Raw genomic sequence first — 21,897 nt, forward strand, 5'->3', positions numbered from 1 at the left:
GGTGTGCTGTAATAAGAAGGTCTAATAATACCAAAAAAGATACGTTTCCAAAGTTAAACTATTTAATGTAATACGATTCCTGTTGGTGCATTTTGCAACAAGATGGCGCAGAATGCAAAAGGTTGAAAAATATACTTAAAGAATTACGATATGCTAGATTAAATGTAATTAAATTGCAAAGATGGAGCTCGATTGAAATAATTGAAAAGGGGAGAAGGAAAAGTTGGTAAAATTAACTATGGGGTTTATTCGTGACTACGCGGACTGTGGGACGATTTAGTGAATCGTGGAATTGTCGCAGACGCGAGATTTACGCGTACCCTGCGATGCTTAGCAGAGACTTGGCTAGCGTTAGACGCCGCACCGTGGAGGTATTTAAATTTGTAATGGCGTCACGTTTTCCAATTCTTCGGGGAGTCGTGAAAAAAAATTCGCGAAGAATCGAAATTCACGAAGGAAGTCGCGAGAAGCTGGATGCTACCAGGTCCGACGATAAGTTTCTATTAATTTCCGCTAGCATCGGAAGCAGAATTACCGATGTATACAGCGCGACCTCCTTTGTCACGGTCCAACCAAGATTACGATGCACTTTATTTCATTTTCGATTCGTATTTCCTCGGATATTTCGCCGAAATAAAAGCTTCCTCGGCTCTCTCGCGTCGCGACGCTCGGTTTGTCAGGACCGCGAGAGGCGTGCCAAACTCGACAAAACTGTCATCTCGTCTTTTCGTTGCCACTACTATCCTCGCGAAATCTCGTACATCATACGGTAATTCTGGTTTCGTCTATGTCCTACTTGGTGTCTCGTTAAAATAATTTCAGGAGCAATTGGACAATCGAGCTGCGATGTGGGACGTGCCTGACGTCGATGCTAACAGTTGATGGAGTTTTCAGAAAATTAATACGTTGGTCACGATGAACAAAGAGTCTTTTCGTTTCGGATACTCTGATAATTATTGTGTGGTGAGTTATGTCCTACTCGCGCCCAATAGTCCAACGAAAATCTGACCAGGTATCTCTGAACAGAATTTGGATCAAAAGATTTCGGTCCTCCGCAGCGCGGCATTCGAAAGACAGCGGAATATCGACTGTCTCGTTTGGGTTTTCTCCCGTGGTTTCCATCGCTGCTGTCGACCGCTCGTAATCGAGGTTAGCGCGATCGCGGGAGAACGCGCCCGTAAATTCGGCGCGGGAGCACGTCACCCAAGGAAAAGAGGGGTTTCTCCTCGTCGCCAAGTCGTCCATTTAAGACGTCGGGCAGTATAGTAACGCGGAGGAAAACCATTACCAACCGACACGGCGGACAGGCAGTGGAAAGAGCGACGCACAAAGGTGGAGGGATGGGTTGGGGGATGGAAGCAGAAGCGAGAGAAATGGAGCCAACGGGCGAGCAGAGAAGATAAAGAAGAGGACGCACGGTTTTCTCGAGGAGATACCAATTCACATGGTGGCCAAGAAGTTGTCTGCGAAAGGAGACCAACGTTACCAACCATAGACCGAGATGATCGTGTCGTGTACCGATCAACCGTACTTACCAGGCGAAACAATTGCACCGGATTAAAGGATGGAGAGGCCATAGGAGAACCGAGCTAGCCGGAAATCCATTAAGGTGACCCCACCAGCGACGCGAAACAACCAAATAAAGACCTCTTTGCCGATAAATTTTATCCAATTTTTAAATCTGACCAATCTCCTTTCATCCCCAGCCCTCCTGGCCAAGGGAAGCCTATTCCGAGGGGGTGATTCCTCGCCAGTGAAAAGATCGGCCAAGGATGCCTCGCTCTGGAATCGGAAATAATTTCAGTAAAGGACTCGACGAATGTCTTAGAATTCCTGATATCCTCGGGAATCCTACCGTTAGGACATTTAGCTGTCGGTCGAATGCCACGTGGACCACCGAGATAGACGCGATAAACGCAGATTCGACGTGCTCCGTCGTCCTTGAGGGGAAATCTTTCGCGTAGCGTTCCTCGAGTCAGGGCTTCTGTATATAGTTATGCAATCGCTGACTCGATGCGGATTGAATCACTGGAACGCGAATCGTTACTATTTTGTGGCCGAACGAAGAAGAATGCAAGCAGAGAGAGAGAGAGAGAGAGAAGCATTCCTGAGAAGACAATTTGGTAAAACGATCAAAGGATGCGGAGAAAAGGAGAAAAGGAACCGTCGAAAGCTTTTACCTTCCTCGCAAACTGTTATCGCCCCGGCCCACGGATGAATAAACGAACGAGTAAGGGCAAGGAGAAAGTCCTATTTCACCGTCTACCAAATGAGTCGGTCCTGCGGGAACTGCTAAGACAACTTGGACGAAGCCAGCCGGGGAACGGCCGTGGATCGAGATAACGACGGAGTTTCTCGCCAATTTTTATCGCCACGACGGACGAAGAAGAATCGAAGAAATAAAGCGCAAGGTTTCCCAGGCTTTTCCATACGAGATTGGTCCGCTGAGACAACTGCCGATCCCTTGTCTCCGTCGCGCGACAAACGGAGGAGGTTTGGGATGGACACTTTCTCAAGTAGACGATCCAATCGTTGTTAACGATGAAATCAGACATGACGATGCCGTCGAGGTACGGTTTGCTCGATCGACTCTAACGAGAATTGGCGGAAAACTTTTCTTATAGTACCGAAATCATCCGTCCAAAACATTTTTTTCTCGTGGATAGACGGTCAGTCCCATATAAGTATTCGTACCCTGTGTGTTTTGCTGAAGAAAATTGTCTAAATTAAATGATAGAATTGTCGTTTTAAAATTTCATTGTAAATATATACATGTGTAAATTTGGGAGCAACAAACCTGCCATTTAATTTAGACAAATTTCTTTGCTAGACACTCGGGTTACTTATACGACTGACTGTATACGTCCGTCGATATTTCGCAATATTCATTACTCGTTTAGGAAAATATCCAGGAATACATACGAGTCCTTCTCGTTAGGAATCGCGCCCCTCGTTTTTGGACGTCGAGAGGGGAATTAGCGAGGCGCTAAGCGTGAAACGAAATTTCCGAATGCTCCCCCGCGTTAACGAAACCGAGGAATGCAGGAAGAAGGGTAACATTGTGGAAAACGTGGAGCCATCCGATGGAGATCTTAACCCTTCGGACCAGGAATTCTGAATCTGTCTTTTCCAAACCATGCAACATTTTTCACTCACGCGAAGGAAATAAATCCTTGGACGTAACACGTCACTCCGTCATTTGTGTTGGTTTGCTGAGATTAGATTGAAAGTGAGGGGTTAACTTGTAAACGGATGTGGAGACCTTTTAAAGGTAAGTGGTCCGGAGGTGACCTTCATCTCCGAGAGGCTCCGTTCTGTCCAAATAACCTCGAACCAAGATTCACCTATAAAAGTACCGAAGACCTTCGACGAGGAAAAACTAGTACGCACGCACGCGAGAACCAAGAAAGTGAAAAAAATCGAAAGGAACCGAGCGGGATCGATATTTCTTTTGGTTTCCGCTTTCTCCGCTACCGTAAACTATCCTCTTATCGTCCTTCTCCCTAAGTACTATTTAACATAATGGTCTCCTGCGCTGTTACTCAAGCGGTCCCGGTTTCCTTCAGAGGACTTTCCCCTTCGTCACGCTCCAGTTTTCCTAAGTCATCCTGAAAACTCTCCTTCAGTCGCGTCGCGGTGGGATAACATTCGAGATTCGTCGACGCGACTTGGATCTAGTCGAAGGAGGCTGAAGAATAACAGCTCGACACAGATGTGACTGGAAAGTCGAGTGTCGTACACTAAGGTCCGTCGATAAAACCGTTTAAAGTCATTACGAGCACGGGATGGAGCGGGGGTGTGGTGACAGACCAGTTCACTTCGACACGATCCGTGAAACCACCTACCATCCGCGATCGAAAGTACAACCTGGTCGACCTACCGAGAATCTAATTACGGCACGACACGGTAACGACGCCGACGCCCGGCGCGATAGTACCGCGTCCACAGCCTCGCCGATATATCGCATCTTATAGGGCCGAGGCTATTGACCGTAATACGGTCAGTCAAATAAGAGGGTCAGATATAGCTGCTCGTTGGTAACCCTGATCCAGATCTATCGCCACGTGGTCGCTTCGCTACGTACCGCATAACGTGTGTTGCGGCGATTCAAATCACGTGGCGTGATCCCGTCTGCCGATCTTCGAAAATCGCGGTGACCCTATGGCGGACCAACGGGAAGATGAGGCAAAGCTGTTGGTACTGTAGTATTTCTGTACATGTACTATTAATGGGTTATTGTAGTTTGCTTATTTAAAAATACACCAATGTTATCAGATGGTGTGTGAACGAAGAAGATTCGAAGCTGTTGATCTCCACGGTCACCAAGTACGTACATATGTATGTACGTATGTATGTATGGACGTGTGTGGAACAAAGCCGACATTTTTCAAGTTTGAAGGAATTTAGTGACCAAGCTACCTTTCGTTGCAACTAAGAAATTTTAAAAAGAAATTCAAAATGAATAAATTGGACCCGATAAAGAAAATTCTAGTCTAAATATATACTACATTTGTCCTTTAACAATATATATGAACACGGCGTTGAGCATCACTGCGCGAAGGGTTAATTCAGAGTGAAAGATAGAGCGCGAATCGACTAGCTCGTTCGTACGACGAAAGCGCGAAAGGTTGCGTTCCTGGAAAAATGAGTCTACTTTGTGTTGGTAGCGTGACCCGCGGCCGTCGGAACTGTAAATATTATTATCCCGACATTATCGCAACAGTCGTGAATTCGCGTCACACGCCACGCCCATTGCTGTTTATGCGGTTCGACCTTACCTAGATGGATATATCCTACTGCCCATTTTCGAGATCTTTCCAAGAGGAAGAAAAAACAACGTTTCCTGGTTTCGTCACGTCGATCCCGATCCCTATAACTCGAACACAAAAGTAACTACGATAATCGTAAAATTCCTTGAATGACGTGACTTAAATCTACGATACCACATACACGGTAGCTCATCAAGTATTCGAACGACTCGTAACCAAACGTGTAATGCTCGAGCTTGATTGTAGCTGTAATGTGCATGATTATACTTGTTAAGTTTGCTGAATAAATAGTGTAAATAACGCTTGGAAAGTACTGGTTGGAGATATTGATTGTATCGAAAATGTATGAAGAGAAGAAAGCGATACAAGTACGAGAACGAAGAAAAATGTTCGTTGTAAATAGGGTTTTAAAATGATGCAAGTTTCATTTCCAAAAAATGAAAACGTGGTCGTTTTAAGTCGTAAAGTTGATCGATCGACTCTGCGGAAAATACGAAACGCGTCTAAGACAAGCATCGGTAGAGAGTGGAGCGGTTCCCGAGCCAAAGCGTCTCCCCGCGAACAATTACACGAATCATACTCCTTTGTTAAGGGATGATTCAAGAGACTCCGCGTTGTAGCTAGGCTTTTCGACGGTAGATGGAGGGAGGAAAAAGTCTTTGATTCATTCCAGGCCAGTATCGCGGTCGTTAATTCGGCCGGATAACAGAATTGTACGATCCCACGAGATCCTTAACCCTCGTATCCCCTCGTTGAACGCGTGCAGCTGCTGCATCTTCTATCGCAGAAAATTCGACGAACGAGGAAAACTATGCAACAACGACGAGGTGAAAAATGATTCTCCCGTGGCGCAGAGAGGTGGGTGGGAGAAAAATCCACGCACTTTTTCCGAGACGACGGGAAATCCGTTAAGCGCAAGCGCGACCGCGCCAATCTCGGATCACGGCGATTAAATGAATTGGGTACACGCCACACGGGGTTCGGGGAGTCGATGAACCGGAAAATGTACGCAGTTTTCGCATCGCTGGATCGCGGCGACTCCCAGTCGGATTTTTTTCCTACGAAAACGTCGGAGGACATCGGGTACACCGAAAGGAGATAAAAGGGAATTTAACGAGCAGATGAAATTAAGATCAAAGAAGATGAAATTGAAGGGGTTACGTCCACTTGGGAAGGCCGAGAATAGGAGCTTATTTGCGAATTTTTCTTCGAACGTATCGTTGATTTTTGGAAATGGTTGTTTCTATACCAAAATCGTGCAATTCGAGTATCGTGCAAACAATTGGAGGTTTAGGTGTACCAGGATCTGGGAAGAGAGAAACGCAACAGAGAAGGAAGGATAAGCGGAGAAACAGCAGAAAAGGGCGCAGCAGACAGAGAGAAGAGGGAGAAACACACCCTCGATTTCTATCCTAGAGCAGAGAGTGTAGCAGCAGGACGAGGAGAGTCAAGAGGGAATAAAGGGGGTGTAGGAGATGTACGAAGAGCGGCGCCCAGCTGGAGCCACGTGCATCGATCTGACTACAGGCGCCAGCCATCCTATCCGTCGGCTCGTTCGTCCATGAGTTCGACCCTGTCCCACTCCAACGCATCTCTCGAACCGTTCCATCCCACCCTGAACACATCCCGTCAGCCTCCCTGCTCCGATATTCCCCGATAGCGGAAAAGAGACGAGAACAAGGGTGGAATCACCCTTTTTTTCCCTCCCTTCGTGCCACCGCCTGGAAGGTCGTGCCTTAACCCCTGCGTGTCCTGCCCGATGAGTTTGTCCCTGGGATTGCTCTCAGGTTGAACGAACTCCGGTGGCTCTCGTCCACAACTTTTCGAAACGATTCCCTTCTCTCGCGACTCTATGCGCTCGCCTCTCTCTCCTCTCGAGACAAACCCTAATCGACGAGATTTTTCGAGGAGAAGCCTTGCATACGATTGTTATCTCGCGGAGGTCGTTTGAATTAGAGATACCAGAACCAGCAAACTGGATTATCACTATTGGACCGTGATAGCTGGAGATCTATGGGTGAGAATTTTTCGGATTAGGCAGAGTGGCCCAACCCTTGCCACCTTTTCGAAATGTTGATAGAGATATTCATAATTTCTGATTTTTTATAATGCTGTGTTACTAGCACCTCAAGATTTCACGTGGATCATTTTATGGATCGGCCTCATGGCGAACGGGGAGTGTCCTCATAGTTTTACAGCAGTTACTACGAGGTTGCTGTAAGCTGGCTTCGCGGAGTCTTTATAGATATGGTTTCCAAAAATTAGAAACGAACAATGATAGACAAATCTTTTCGCGATACTTTTTAGTTGAGGTCACCTAATATAAAAATACTCTTTTTGGATGATAAGCAATGCGGATGGTTATGCTTTCAGATTCAGATGAAGAATAGAGAGATTTAACTGAAAGTATATGTTATTTTTATTCTGAACAGTGTAACGTGTGTTTTATATTTGTCGTATAACGTCTGTTCCATGTTCCTAGCTGGCCTGTTCTAATTGTAAGCCTACGAGTCAAATCTTCTTAGTCACCGAGTCGAATGTTGATCAAACAGCCTCGAGAGGCATTATCGAGAAGAGCCCTATCGTTTCCTTCGAAATTATTCCACGAAACTCGCCTGATCGATCCGACAAGATTCTTCGAGTGCCCAGGGTGAAGGAGTTCGACCCTGTCCCGCTCCAAACTATCTCCAACTAGTTCATCTCGTCCTGGTTCGTCAGCCCCGATGTCGTGACCTTCCAAGACTTTCGAGCACCCTCGAGTCTACCTAGCGTCTACACACGCAAATCCCCTCGATTCCAACGCGCGGAAACCCTTCAGCGTTACATTTAAAATCCATTGTCGGAAATCGTGTTTTCTCGTTCGCAGAGAAACAACATTTGTTCCCTAGGAAATTTATTTCTTCCTACTAACACGCGTGGATTTCATTCGATGGCCCCGCTTGGCAAATTAACTACTACACTCTGTTCTCCAACGATTCTTAGATTTCATAACTCTCGAGAGGGTGATAGCTTCCATTTTCCCTTCAGTATGAATCCGCTATTGTATATATATATAGTTACGATTTTAACATATTTACTACAAGAATCTATACGACTACATTCAATTTCCTTCTACGATATATTTTTATCGATCTTCTTTTATATTAATCCAGTTATCCTTTTTTCATTACTTTCTACTTTTTACACAGAGTTAACAGAAACCTAGAGATTATTAAAGAAGACCAATATCTATCCGGCAGCGTTCCGAGGCACGTTCGCTTCTAGGAGCGCGTTGATCGCCAAGGTGTCTATTACGACCATGAAAATCCATTAGACGCCCGAGTAACGGTTCCCTCTTCGATCCGTTCGATCCTTCCAAGCATCCAAGGTCAAGGAGCTTCTCCAAAGAGCACTTCATTTCATGGTGTCTGTGGTGGCGACCTTGAATACGCTATTACGGCTAAAGAGCACGTGCGGTACGAACGGATTTTAACGGATTACCTAGTGCGCTGCGCCATTTAAATCACACGTCCAGCTAACGGTTACGTATCGGTTATTACATAATCGCTGCTCGCTGTTTAACTGTGCGAGGGCGCGAACATGTACGAAAACAGTGCGAACGTGCTCGTCAGATGAAAATAGATCAATCGGATATAACCGAAGAGAGTTTGCAAGCCTTGGCATAGTTTGCAGTCGAGAGAAATTGTCCTTGTTTTGGAAAGGTGGATGGAAAGAGTTGAGACAAGATCGAGAAACACCTTTAGTAATAAGATTCTATTAAGATACATTACATGTAAACATTGTGTAAAAGGAGAAGTGTCAAAACTCGTTTGTACTCGTTTCTTCTTTAAAATTAATTCCCAAAGAAGACTTTGCCGCGGACAAAAGCAAGCCGACTATATCATTTGTTTTCTGAGAAGAATATATTTAAAACAAATTTTTTCTGCGGATAATTATCGATCGATCAGGCTAATGATCTAGACTCGCTTGAAATGGGAAGACAAGGATGGAGTCCTCCTGTTCTGTTCGCGACTGCTGCGTGCGACGAATTACGAGCTACGGTCGTTCGAGCTTTCATAAAGAATTGCGTTGAGGAGAGGCGCAGCCAAGTCCTTTTAAAAGAGAACAACCGTCGAGAGCGCGTATAATGGCCAGCCACTACGACAGGAATCTCTCGTATACGAGAGGATCTCATCCGGCAATGATGAACATTCTAACAAATAGCGCCTCGACGAGAATCGCTCGTTATTACACGCTACGCACCGCTCGTGACGCTTATTTCCAATTTCCTCTTCTTCCTTTCTATTTTCGCCATTTTTTCCCTTTCTCCTCTGTTGTTGTTTCCTACTAAAAGGCTCGACACGCCTTTGTTGTCACCAGAGATGGGCAAAATTTCATTTAGATTACTATCAACACTGTTTATAACTTTCCTAATGTAAAATCTCATTTTTATTTTATATTACGACTGGTTACCAGGGCGATTCGAATTCTTTGCTAGGCTCCGTCGCGCACCCGGAAACGCGCATACGCGTGTTATTCGCAAAGAAACGAAAAGCGAGAGAAGCATAAGTAGCGACAAAAGATACTTTGATCAGAAACTATTCTTACGTGAATCGTTCCCAGCCGTATCCATGCAGAATTAATTAAACGAACTGAATTTCGATACAATGGGGTGACTTGCCTTATGTAATGTCTCAAGCCACCCGTAGCGTTTCTCTGATCAAATTAAATACGCTCTGTATCGAAATGCGGAAGTCGGCACCTTTCATAATGCAATTACAGTTTGAACAAACGAAAATTAACAGTCTGATCGATATTCGAAAATAATCAACGAAACTAGTCAGTTTCAGAGAAATGATATCGTTATCACATTATCAACTGTGTGCTGTCATGTTATCAACTAATCTTTATGGTAGGTACATTACTTGTAATCACGTTCAATTCAATTTTTCAGTACAATGATAGAACACAGTCGCGAAACCAATTTGCATTATGTTTTTGTGTTATTCTTTTTGTGTGTGTGTGTGTGTGCACTCTATTTGCTAGAATACAAAGTAATGCGCACTAAAATAAATAAATTAATGCACATTGCATCTAGGTGTGGACACGAAAAGGTTAAGAATATTTTTATTACATTTATAAACAGAATTACGTAGTTTGGCTATTTGGTACAAGTATACTTTACAAGGCGCTGTGATATTATTTTCATGTTAGTTGAACTAATAAAACTTTTTTTGTATGGTGTAAAAAATATGATGATTTGAGAAGCGATGAAAAGCGAGCTCTCAAGCTAAGGGAAGCATATAGCTATTTACATTGTGGAATGAGTGATTTCGAACCAGAAGCACTCGGCACCAAAAGTTCGTCGTTTCACTATGATTTTTTTCCTCGAACACTATTGACGATAGCTTCTTAAAAATTTACATACTGATCTACATGCACTTCGACATCGTATTTATTTGACAAAGAAATTTTAAATAATTCAAAATATATGTTAAGCGACAGACCATCAATGAAAAAAATATTCTAGTGTTCTTAATTCTGCAAGTTCTGTTGTTCTAGAAAAAAGAAAACTGGGATTGTTGCTTAATGTTTAACACGAACGCTAGCATTTGCTTGATTTAGGGTTGTAAGATCGTTTCCATTGTCTGGAATGCTTTACCGTTTCATTGCATTATAAAGAATGAAATATTCTCCTTACGTGAAATAATTAACCCTTTCAAATTATAAATTAATCCTATTGAAACCATTTCATTTCTACTACCAATAATTTATTAGTAGTTGAGTGTTTGTCAAACTTTTCATCGATAACATAAGCGAACGTTGTCGTTACTTTGTTAAATTCGCGAAAATCCCGCGCGAAGTAACAGTTAAGAAAGAGAATCGATCCTCTCGGTTGTTGAAACCGAGGAGATAAAATATTCAGAAGGTCGCTCGGCATTAATATCCGATCGGAACTTTCGTAGAAAAGTTTCTGACGGGCAAGCGTGTCTGAGGAAAGCTCGAAAGAGAATGAAAGGCGAGAGGAGACATAGCTCCACGTTGAATTCACGTAAGAAAACACTCGAGTCGAGCAATAAACAATGCTAAAACGGTTTCAAGCTTCGTTTGGCCCTTGGTTCGACGGTTGCTCCTTTTGACAGTCCACAAAGTGTAAAAGTACATATGCTTGAATTATATAGGCAACAAGATTATTCAACTTGAGATAAAAATGTCGAGTTTACCGAGTGCATGTGCACCTTCTACCCTTGGACCATGGCGACGAGAACCATTTGCTTGATTAATTTATTTTTTAACAGTGTTTATGCTATACAAACCAATTTACCTCCTTTCTTTATATTTTCTATTCTCCATTTTCTCTTAGCAATGTCCGTACAAGGAACTCGGGTACCTCGGGTTCGCCAAACCCGTCCCGCAGCTGCGACCAACCACAGCTACATCCCCTGAGGGCTTAAACGACACAAACTGTGATACCAAATCTACCAACGTTACACTACTAACGCGACTCCAGCGAAGAGAAATTAGCCATCGAATCGATCGGATATTAACTGGTGTATATTGAACTTGATCCCACCGGTGGCGAAAGGGTGAGAAAAAGGCACGCGCGGATGTAACTAATTAACCAAGGCAAATGATTCTTGGCAGAGCGTTGCGTGGGGCCGCCAACCATGCGGACCAGCGAGCTGGTCGTCTGTTTCCAGGCGCGACTGGTAATACACTGTGCAATTCCCCTGTCAGGAGTAATGGTTTCCTCTTGAAACATGAAAAACTCGAGGCACAATAAACTACCAAAATTATGACTGCAGGCTTACAACATTCGGCATCGTTCGGGCAATGCCGATAGAATGGCCCGAGAGATGGGCTCCGCGAAGAAAGGAAGGGGCCGGAGGGGGTATGAAAAGGGACGACGAGGGTGGAAAAAAGAAGCCGGAAGGCGGATGAAACGACGAGCAACAACGACGACCAAGCGTTTCACGACATTGCTTGGTCCTTAACCCTGAAAAGACACAACCGCGAGATGTTAGAGGGTGGTGGAAGGCAGCTCCTCCAGCACACCTACGTTTTCCTTATTTCTTACTATTACATATGATTGTTATCGTTCGGCAAGCCACATACTTTCGCTATAATTAAACAAGTTTGAAATGAAACATATGTTACTGCAAACAACAATTTATCGAGGATCAACAAATTTTTCCCCAATGTTTCCCCTTTTAAGCGACGAAACCACTCGTACGCGCTAACACAGTGAGAATTGTTGTTTCGCCAAGTTCGAATCTTGAAGGAATCTTCGATCTCGGTTCTCCCCGTTCACCACGCTCCCCTCCCCTCCTGGTTAACTAATTTTCTTCTTTCTCCACGATAACGTATCTACGGTCGCGTCCTCTTCGACAGGATCGCGACCCTTCCTCCATCGTGTACTTTGTTACGTCTCTTTTTCATCGACTCGCCTTTTTTTTTTCTTCAGGCAGGGATCGTCGGCGTCGTCGTTATCGCCATCGTCGTCGTCTGCGGAGATTTCGTATTCGTCCTTGACGGCCCTCGAAATGATAACGCGACTGGTGGCGCGCTGTCGACGGCTGTTGAGACGCATAAATTCTTATGGGGGTCTTATAGTAGCGGCGTTCTGGAATGGCCCGCCTTTCCGTCGATGGGCGGTGAGAATATAAACGTTGTTTTTACACGGGGTCATTACTCACGGGCTGTAAAATCCGACGTTCTCGTGTTTGGCATTGGTGTCGCGCTCCTGTCACCGGAAACTCGTCGGTTACGTTTTTCCCCGAACGTTTATACGAATGGGAAAGCGTTCTATCGACTCCAGAGTGACTGCTGGAGAGCTCCTCGAGGCTGCCTATTATGGCTAACATTTTAACTAGTGGCGGTTACACCTCGATTCTTATGAAACTTTGTACACTTGTTCGTGGGACCTTCGTATCAATTACATCATCCTCGATTCGTGCCACTTGTATGTTTCAACGGAGAAACTACCCTTTTTGTTCGAACCGCCCCGTTTACTTACGCGCTTATAACTCGAAAATGATAAGAGATATCGAACAAATGTTCAAATAAATATTGCACTGTTTTTAGAGGCCTATAAATAAATATCAACATATTTAAAAAAAAGAAATTTTTGTCAAACGTTACCCTCCTCCACCTTGAAACTTAAAAAAATTTTGATATATATATATATTATTAATAATTAGTTAATTCCAGTTCTCTGCTCCAACACCCCCAAGAAGAAGAAAACCCTTCCAGAAGTATCTTTCTATTGAAAAGTAATTTCATCCCAGCCGCTTTGTCCTGTGTCAACGTGCCGTAGGGAATTGAATAGAATAAGACATGTTCGCCAGCCACAAGCCACGTTTATGTATTTACAGTGAATATCACCGGCGAAGGTGAATTCAAAGGCGTCCTTCGTAAGATTGTCACCGCCTATTTTGGAAAACATTATTGTAAAAATATGTTTTAAGAAAAGCATTTAATAAAAAGGACATTTGAAAGAGAATTGTCCGTTGAAATTGAATTCCCTGCAAGGTTCGTTTGCAAATGTGCGCAAGCAACGACTGAGTATCGGGAAAAGTGAAGAAACTACAAGACGCGAAACACCGTGCTCGCGCATCCGCGATAATCCCCCTCGGCCATTGAATAATTTATTATTCGAGAATCGTGAAATCACTCCTTGACGCAGAGAACAAGCCGACGATAGGCTATAAAATTGTTTCCAACGACTATTTTATCCATCGTGGATGTCATTAGAAAACTCGTTAACGAAACTCAGTGGCGTTGCACGCTAGTTAGAGCTGTCGCAGTAAACGTAAACATTTTTCGACTCGGAACGGGCGAATCGTATCATCGCGAATTCCGTCTATCGTGCAAAACGAAAATCTAATTATACCGTGAACGCGTGAGTCTCGTTAAGCGAGAAACTGAACGCAGTTTCATCCGATCGTTGCAAATTTACGACGCGACATTGTGTCTACGCCACTCATGCGCTACACGAAAAACTACGCGGACATTGATGTGCCATCATTCGATTAGAAACTATCTATTTGGTTGCGGAGATCCCTAATTTTCAATTCAGTCATGTCCGTGGTAGTTTTACGGGGTTATCCGATCGTACCCAACTTTTTTTTAGGTTCTTCTACAAAGTCTAAACTATAAAACACCGGGGAGGAGCTTTATCAAAAAACATTCTCAAAGAAATCTTTTTTTGTGATCTTTTCACCCTCTTTTTATTTCTTTTCTTTCGTAAACTAAGTACAATTTGGATAATCCGCCTTCACTGTTTTATAGATCAGACGATTCTGCGTAAAACAAAATTTGTCTCGACTGGATAGATTCCATGAATCTTGAATAATTCCATGTAACATTGGAAATTCGTATAGCATACAAACTTTTTCGACTAATGTACAACCTCTTTTCAATCTACTAGTTCTAAAAGCATCACTTTGTACGCCACTCCAAGGTTCTCCTAGATACGATTCCTCGATTCAACTAGTGGATTCAGGGAAGATGACAACTAGAACCAGCCGAGAATTTTTGTAACCTGTGTCGACTTAAACAAAAACAAAATATGGAACAAAAAGTTGTCTCCCCCCTGCGAACGGAGCGGATCGATACTGGGAGAGACAATGGTGGTTTATAGTTTCTTTAGTTTCTTCAAAAAGAATGACGTGTTCGCCGGCTATCTATAGGGACGGCGACATTGACGTTAAAGTATCACGCACGGCGCATTATGATGCGCTCTCCGATACAATGCTCAGGCCGACGACCACGAATTCATCTGCGCGAAATGCGCGTCGGTCGATCGACCGATTTGCCTCCGCGAATCGTCCCGTTCTACGTGGATCAGCCCAGTCATTTATCGTGCACGATGAAGCGATAAAAAAAAGTAAACCGACGTTAACCCTTTCAGGCGTTGGCGTCGCGCAGCCGCGTAAATGAGGCTACAATTTAACGCGCTCCACGACCACATGATTCAATCACAGAAAAGTTGCCGAGGGAGGCACAATTTTATAGAAATAACGAACCAAGGAACGAAAACCGATGTTGGAGCAATTTGTCCAATTTGTTGCGTCGAAAAGGGGAGATATTTATTTAGTTATGATTGTAATGTGTTCAATGTAACGTATTTTAATTGTAAATAAGTAAAAATTACACCTTGAATATCGTATTATAGTTCGTGGTTGCATGAATCACTTTATAGGGTTATTATCAACATATTTATATAATAATATATTATAATGAATTTATTTGATTTTGGAAATGTTATAGTTTCAACTTGCTCAGAATAGCCTATTATTTAATAAAAAGGAGACCTCCTTCCTCGTTTCTCTAATGTGCAGTTGTTCACCGCGTTCTCAATGGAACCTATAGTTATATATGTTTCGGTCCAATCGAATCGTTATGAAATTGCCTTTGCAATAATCGCCGTGCTTGTTGCGCATTATGTGTACGCCGGTCGCTATGTTTGTACCGCATCGTTAAACGGGTTTGGTAAAACATATTTTCTGATTACGTCGCAAATCGTTAAAATTTCAGGTCGACTATAGATTTATCTATAAAACATACTTAACTAATATAACATATGAACATTGCGCAAGAAAACTCGTTCATAAACTAAGAATGTCTCGTACATATAAAGTACATTCTATGACGATGATAAATTACTTATGAAATAGTTTATCATACGATAATGAGAAAATCAACGAGGCACGCACACGTATTTCGTTTGTTTATAAGATTAATTGTAAGTAGGGAGAGCGAAAAAAACGACGTTTCGGAGAGGCAGTCATCGACACAGGCCTCCGACGTGTCAAGTTCTATGTATCCATCAATTTCTACCAATTATTTATATTTCTTCTTGTTTCATAAACCAACTAATTTTATTCCGCCTACAAGTAGCCGTCGATCCCGTATTCTACATGTATATACTTATACACGAAAGAAAACCTCAATGACGCATGTCCGCCGCGTGATGGGAAGCCCAAGTGTAAACGGAAACGTGTCTCCAGATAGTGCGCTAGGTAAAAGCCGATGAGAGTCACTGCGTTACAGGAATAGTTGCAGGTGTTAGCACCGAAAACTAAAAGTTTTGCAACCTCGAAACCTTGTTTAACTTTATCCGGCGGTGCGCGGGAGCTGTTAGGCGATCGGAGGGGCAATAGAACGCCGAACGAATGGCGGTGTATCGCGGAATGAATCAACACCCAGCGATCCCGTTCGCCAGTTTCGCCGAGGTAAGAGGGAACCCGCAACCCGCCGCGCCGTGGTGAACGTGCGCGGCTTTCTTCGCCGAGGAAGGAGGTCTCTGATCGGGAAAGCGTTCGCCGTGGCTGCCGGTCAGCGTGGAAACGAAGCCAGATTGACGAGGAAACGAGCCAGGGTAGGGGATCGAACGAGTAACAACGACGAAACGCTTTGCAACAACGGCTCGTTAATTTAACCGACGGCCGACGTTACCGCGCCAGCATGCCGTAGTGCACGGTCGTAAACGCTCGGCAACGTTACCGCTGCTACCTCTGGCCGCGGCTCTATTACCCTTATTGTTAAACTTAGAGTTACTGAACTACAGAACGAGAACTATAGACCCGCCGCGCCGTGGCGCGACACCCATGACTGCGAGCCACGTGGCTCCAGGCGTGTGGCCACTGGCCACGCATGCATGCGAACCAAGGTGTCATCCGTGACGTTCCTTGCGTTGCCCACCAACCCCCAACCACGAGCCGCCTAACCTTCCGTCAATTCCACTCCCGTCGCGATTCGTACGTGAATGGCTAACCACCCCAAACGGACATCCGAAACATTTCTGGATTTGCCATTTCTCCCATGTTTTTTTAAATGATTTGAAAATGATTGCACGTATTAGAATAAAATTCATGGCACCTGTAGCGGCTGAGTTGGTGAGTTATACGAGGAGATGTTTTTGTTCTTTTTTTAATTTTGTAAGTGGAATCGGTATTAATTCGTACAGAATTGAAAGAAATCGACTACAAGGATTTCTTTGTTTCTGTGTATGGTACCATTGAAAAGACGTAAAGTTTGCGTTAAGCGAACACGTCAAAAATCAATATAACATGTAAGGTAGATGACTGAAAACCTGAGCGCTGAAAGGCGAATCGCTCGGCGTGCCATGACAGGAGGGGGTGCAAAGGATTCAGACGAAATTAGTAAGAGGATTGTCGTTGCGTTTACGAGTGACGTGGGATTCGATGTGAATCCGACGAGAAGTCGAAAAGTAGGATCGATACGTAACGTGAAACTTGCGTATATATATATACAGGGTACCCAGTAAAACGTGACACATGTACGTAGTTCCCGAGAAGAATAACTCGGAAAGACATTCCTTCGTGTTTGAGATACGTGTAGATACGTATGCACGAGACACTTATTGCGTCCAATCGTACCCCGTCATCGGATCGATACGATTTTTCACGTCGAAAACGCATTCAGAACAAACGTGTTCCGTTCCCCTTGAATTTTTTTGATATTTTTCTATTTTTTAAAGCGTTAAAACAATAAATGTTGCTTTTTTAACAGCGGCAATTCACGTTTAAGGAATGAAAATGAAAAAATAGTATTTCTTTTTTGGCTCTGTAATATAATTGGCTAGTAAAATAATTGATACTTAAAATTACTGCATCGGAGTATTAGTGGCTCGTAAAATACCAATGTACGACGTCGACTTTATACCGTACGCATAAAAACACCACGTCAAGGTCACTTATTAATTGGTTGCGTTAGTCTTATTTATGGTTAATTAAGCCCACAGTGTCGGAGTTTTATATTCAAAGTTTCATTGGCCACCCAATCAGAAAACTACATTATTAGGTCATCCCATAAGCTCGTGCCGCAAATCGTGTTTGTCTTTTTATTTAAAGTACAGAAATTTTATAGCGATGGTATAATGACTTTGCCAGAGAGATAGAAGAACATCGTAGAAGAAGATGATGATTAATAACTGAGCAATTTACTACACGTATGATACGAGAAAATATAACCAATATATGCTAAACAGTTTTTTATCGACCGTTCGTACCCCCTTATTAATTTCCTATTGACGCACGGATCTCGCCTCGCGATTTACTAACAGGGTTAAAAGAAAATTGGATCGTACACGGTACTTATTGTATTACACCGCTAACGACCGACACGATCGACAAAGTGTTCTATACCAGTGACCGATGCCGTACACTCGTCTTCCACCATCGACTGCTCGGATATCGATAAACGCGTGGAAACGTTTCACGGTGAGGAGCCCTCGGTTTTCGTGCAGCCTTGTTTACGAAAACTTTTTCGCGCGTTTCAGCAAGCGTTACCCTTTCGGCGGAGGTTCGCAATTCACGATCGACAACGTTCCGTACACGTCATAGGCGAGAGACAGAGAAAGAGAAAGAGAAAGAGAAAGAGAAAGAGAAAGAGAAAGAGAAAGAGAAAGAGAGCCATAAACGCGAAGCCTAACTTTCAAAAATGTTTTTCCAGGAGGAGGACGACTGAAAAAGGGATAATTTCGTCGAACAAAATCAGACGAGTCGGTCGATTCTCCTCGTCTAATTTACCACCGTGAAACTTGTTCGCCTCGACGAATATCCGACATGGCCGGTGAAGGGGGAGTAAGGGGTATATTAATCGAGTAGATTTCAATTTTGCAACGCGCCAACAACCACGCCTTCCCCTCGAAGCTTCTTTCCATCGATCGAATTTCGTCCCACGATAAAAACTTTTACCAACGCCGGAACGATGAAATTTCTACACAACTCGGCCGTCGATACTCGAATCGATAACGTCGCGCACCGATTGTCCCAGTACCCACGCGTACTCAGCCAATTTTTATCCCCGCATCAATCGGTATGGAGCACCGGGATAATAATAAAACTCTGACGGCTATTAGCCAGCGTGGCGCCGGCATTAGCGACCAATTATGCTACACGATTTCGCCGTGCGCATGGCTCGATCGCATAAATCGACAGGCGTTCTCGTAAACGAGTTCTATCGATATAAGCAGTACGGTGAATCTCGTGTTCTACAAAGTAATTGAAAAAACAGCTCGTTTAATTGAGAAACAATCACTGTACATTTTCAAAAAAACAAGCTTGTTGTCACCGAACGCCTCGCTCGGAATGAAATCCTCGAATCCAAACGGTTGCTCGATATCCCCCGCAGCGACTCGCACACTTGTCGTACCCACCTACGCACGAGAAGTTCGTTTACACCCAGCGTTGGAGCAGTTCGTTCATCCCTACGCTATTGCACGTGATTCGCGTAACGTGGACGTACACTGTCAGCTTCGTGGTAAGCTGTTACCCGAGGGAAATCGGTCTCCATCGTTGGATAAAAACGCTTCCACAGAAGAGAAGAGATTCCACGAGGATAATAGGTTAAAATGTTAAATTATTTTAGGTTGTCTGTGTTTGATAACGATGCAAAGCGACACGAGCGTAAACTCGTCGATCGAGGCGACGCGCGACGTGGCACTCGTGTCACGAATTCATTCAACAAGCACGTGAGGAATAGATAACTCACCGGGCTCAGCGAAGGTGATGATCTCCGATGTCCTCGCGTAGAAGTCGTCCATCTCCTCGTGGACTTCCTGGCCCTCGTGGTTCCCGTAGTCCATCCTCTCGTTATCCTCCATGGCCGTTTCTGTTTGTTGGTCAAGGTTTCTGTACGAGTACTCGTCGCCCCCGTAGAGGAACTCCGCCGAGTATTCTGTCTCGTGGTCGTTTCTCGATCTCTCCGGATAACGAGACGATTGGGCCTCGGCTCTGTACAATGTCTCGAGCGCCAGGTGCCTGGGTACCGTGGCCAGAGTTCTATTAACGTCTGGACGCGTCCTGAGACCGAGTTTTGTGAGTATTTGATGCTTGATGGCCTCCAGCCTGAGATCGTCCGGGCTGGGCGCGACGGTGTCCTTCGAACCACCGCCCCGATGCGTCTCGTGAATGTGCTGATGCTGTTGCTGCTGATGCGGGCAACCGGGGCAGGTCTGATGATGATTCTGTCGCGGTTGGACCGGCGATAGCGTCAAACAACAGAGCACTAATCCTATCAGGAGCACGTTCGATGGTGCCAAGGATGTTCCTCTGCACGTAGAGACGATGCGAGAGGAGGAGGCCAGGTGAGATCGTTGATCTCTAGACGATCGACTCGATTCGATCGAAGGAGGATCGAGCGGTGTCGCTCGACAGTTAGCTGCCTTCTCCCAGAGCCTCTCGTTTCGACCTGCGATTGAGGTGAGTCCCGCTCTGTACGGCACCTGGTGCATCTCGGCGGCGAGTCACCTCCTCCTCCCCCACCACCTCCTCCTTCCTCTACTACTTCTACTATAGCTACTCCTTCTTCCTTCCCGATCTCCCGCCTCGACGAGCCTATCTTCCGTTTTTCTCGATCGACAACAACCACCGGCTCGATCGGTCTCCTCTCTAATCCTACTATCGTTCGTGTGAAAGAAAAGCCCGACCGTTGCCAACGCGATACTATTTCGAACGAAGTCAACGTGCTGGGCGTCCGTGCAACGAGTCCTTGTCTCTGAGCTGCTGCACGGTGGCAAACGGCTACGACGTCGACGACGACGACGAGAGGAACCTGTTGAGAGGGTGAGAATTTCGTGTAGCGGTGACGACAACGGCGATGACGAGCACGACGACAGGGAAAAGGCATTCTCGCCAAAACCCCCCATTACCAACTAACCGGTGCCGCTGTTTCAGGATCGATCTCACCCGCAAGATGGACCGCCGTAACAACCGGGTACACCCTGCTCGTGTTTTCGGCCATTCGCGCTCCTTTTCACTGTTTGTACGTCCACAGGTATGTGGCCCTTCCCACCGACGAAACCTTCTTCGACTAAAAATCTTTCGTTTTCCCTATCGCGTTCACCTTCGGTTTCCACTCCTCGTCGTCCGGATCGAGTTCTCCTCTCTTACTTCCGATCGCACATATTCATCCAACGATTAACACCCTCGCGGCAATCGTACATGCTTGTTCGTCGTTCGACAACGATCAAACAGGCTCCCAGCTTGATATTCTCCTTGGACCGTCCTTGAGGTTACTTCGACAAGGGTGAACCAGGTTGTCGACCCTAATTCTGCTACGCGATCTATACGCTTCCTTTCGGTATCGCGATCAATTCAAATACAATCGACGACTAAGGTCTCCTAGACTTCCTTGGACACTTTCTACGCGTACCTAATGTTTCACTACGACTAAGCTCTACGGAATGTTGCACCATTTAAAAGTCTCCCGTGACCGGACACGTAACGATGGGCATCCGACCCGGCGCAGAGTCCCTTGAGGAGGATCTCCTTTCGGCCGGCAGAAAAAACGTTTTCCTATCGGTTCGTCGGGCTATCCGACACTTTCCTTCCTTTATTGTCCGTAGAAAAATAATCTTGATCCCAGAAAGCGCGTGTTCCAAGCATGTACGAGCCTTGTCGAGGACGTCGATCCCGCATGCATTCTTCCTTCGATCTATCAGATCCAACGGGCCAATTCGAGACAATTTATTTTATTTTCCACTAATCCATCAGGCCACGTCAACGTAACAGCGTGACCCACCGTTTCTCGAATTCTTTCCCCCGTTTCTTGTAACCTCGCTCTCGCGGATTCCCTTTCTTCTTGCCCGTCTAATTCGTTTCACCGATATCATACACGATAACGACGAAACGCCAAAGGATCCCTGTAACGACCGAAGCACGCTTGTCGGAGGCGCGCCGGACACTGAGGGGCATCCACCACCACTACCAATACCGATACCACCACCGCCGTACCATCACCGCCAGCAGCAGCAGCAGCAGCAGCAGCAGCAGCAGCAGCAGCAGCAGCAGTAGCAGTAGCAGCAGCAGCAGCAGCAGCAGTAGCAGTAGTAGCACCACCACTCGCTGCCACCACCACACGAACACCACCACCGACCAACGAAACACCATCCACCCACCCACGATATAGGTACTGCAACGACCGGCTAAACTCCCCGATAACTTTATATAGGTGGTCCCCTGTACAGGGTGTTCCGAAAACGTTAGCTCGAAAGAACGACGTTAAAAGAATAGCACCCAATACGAAACCGGAAAGAATCGAAACGATACGAAAAGGGCGCGTCTCCGTCGTGCTTTACAATTACGTACCTTAGGATTAGGACAACCGAGACTTTACAGGT

At 45.0% G+C, this 21,897-nt stretch overlaps 1 protein-coding gene across 1 annotated transcript in view; it reads right to left on the reverse strand.

Annotated features, from left to right (window-relative positions):
- The window catches only part of LOC128880750 (inhibin beta chain), a 33,723-nt gene extending 13,016 nt beyond the window's left edge, over positions 1-20,707 (reverse strand). The window contains exon 1 of the mRNA XM_054131141.1: positions 19,269-20,707. Within this exon, the coding sequence (XP_053987116.1) occupies positions 19,269-20,010 (742 nt within the window). The 5' untranslated portion in view covers positions 20,011-20,707. The remainder of the gene's footprint in view (positions 1-19,268) is intronic.
- Between the last annotated feature and the right edge of the window lie 1,190 nt (positions 20,708-21,897).

This window comes from Hylaeus volcanicus, chromosome 8, assembly GCF_026283585.1.
Source record: "Hylaeus volcanicus isolate JK05 chromosome 8, UHH_iyHylVolc1.0_haploid, whole genome shotgun sequence".
Lineage (NCBI taxonomy): Eukaryota > Metazoa > Arthropoda > Insecta > Hymenoptera > Colletidae > Hylaeus > Hylaeus volcanicus.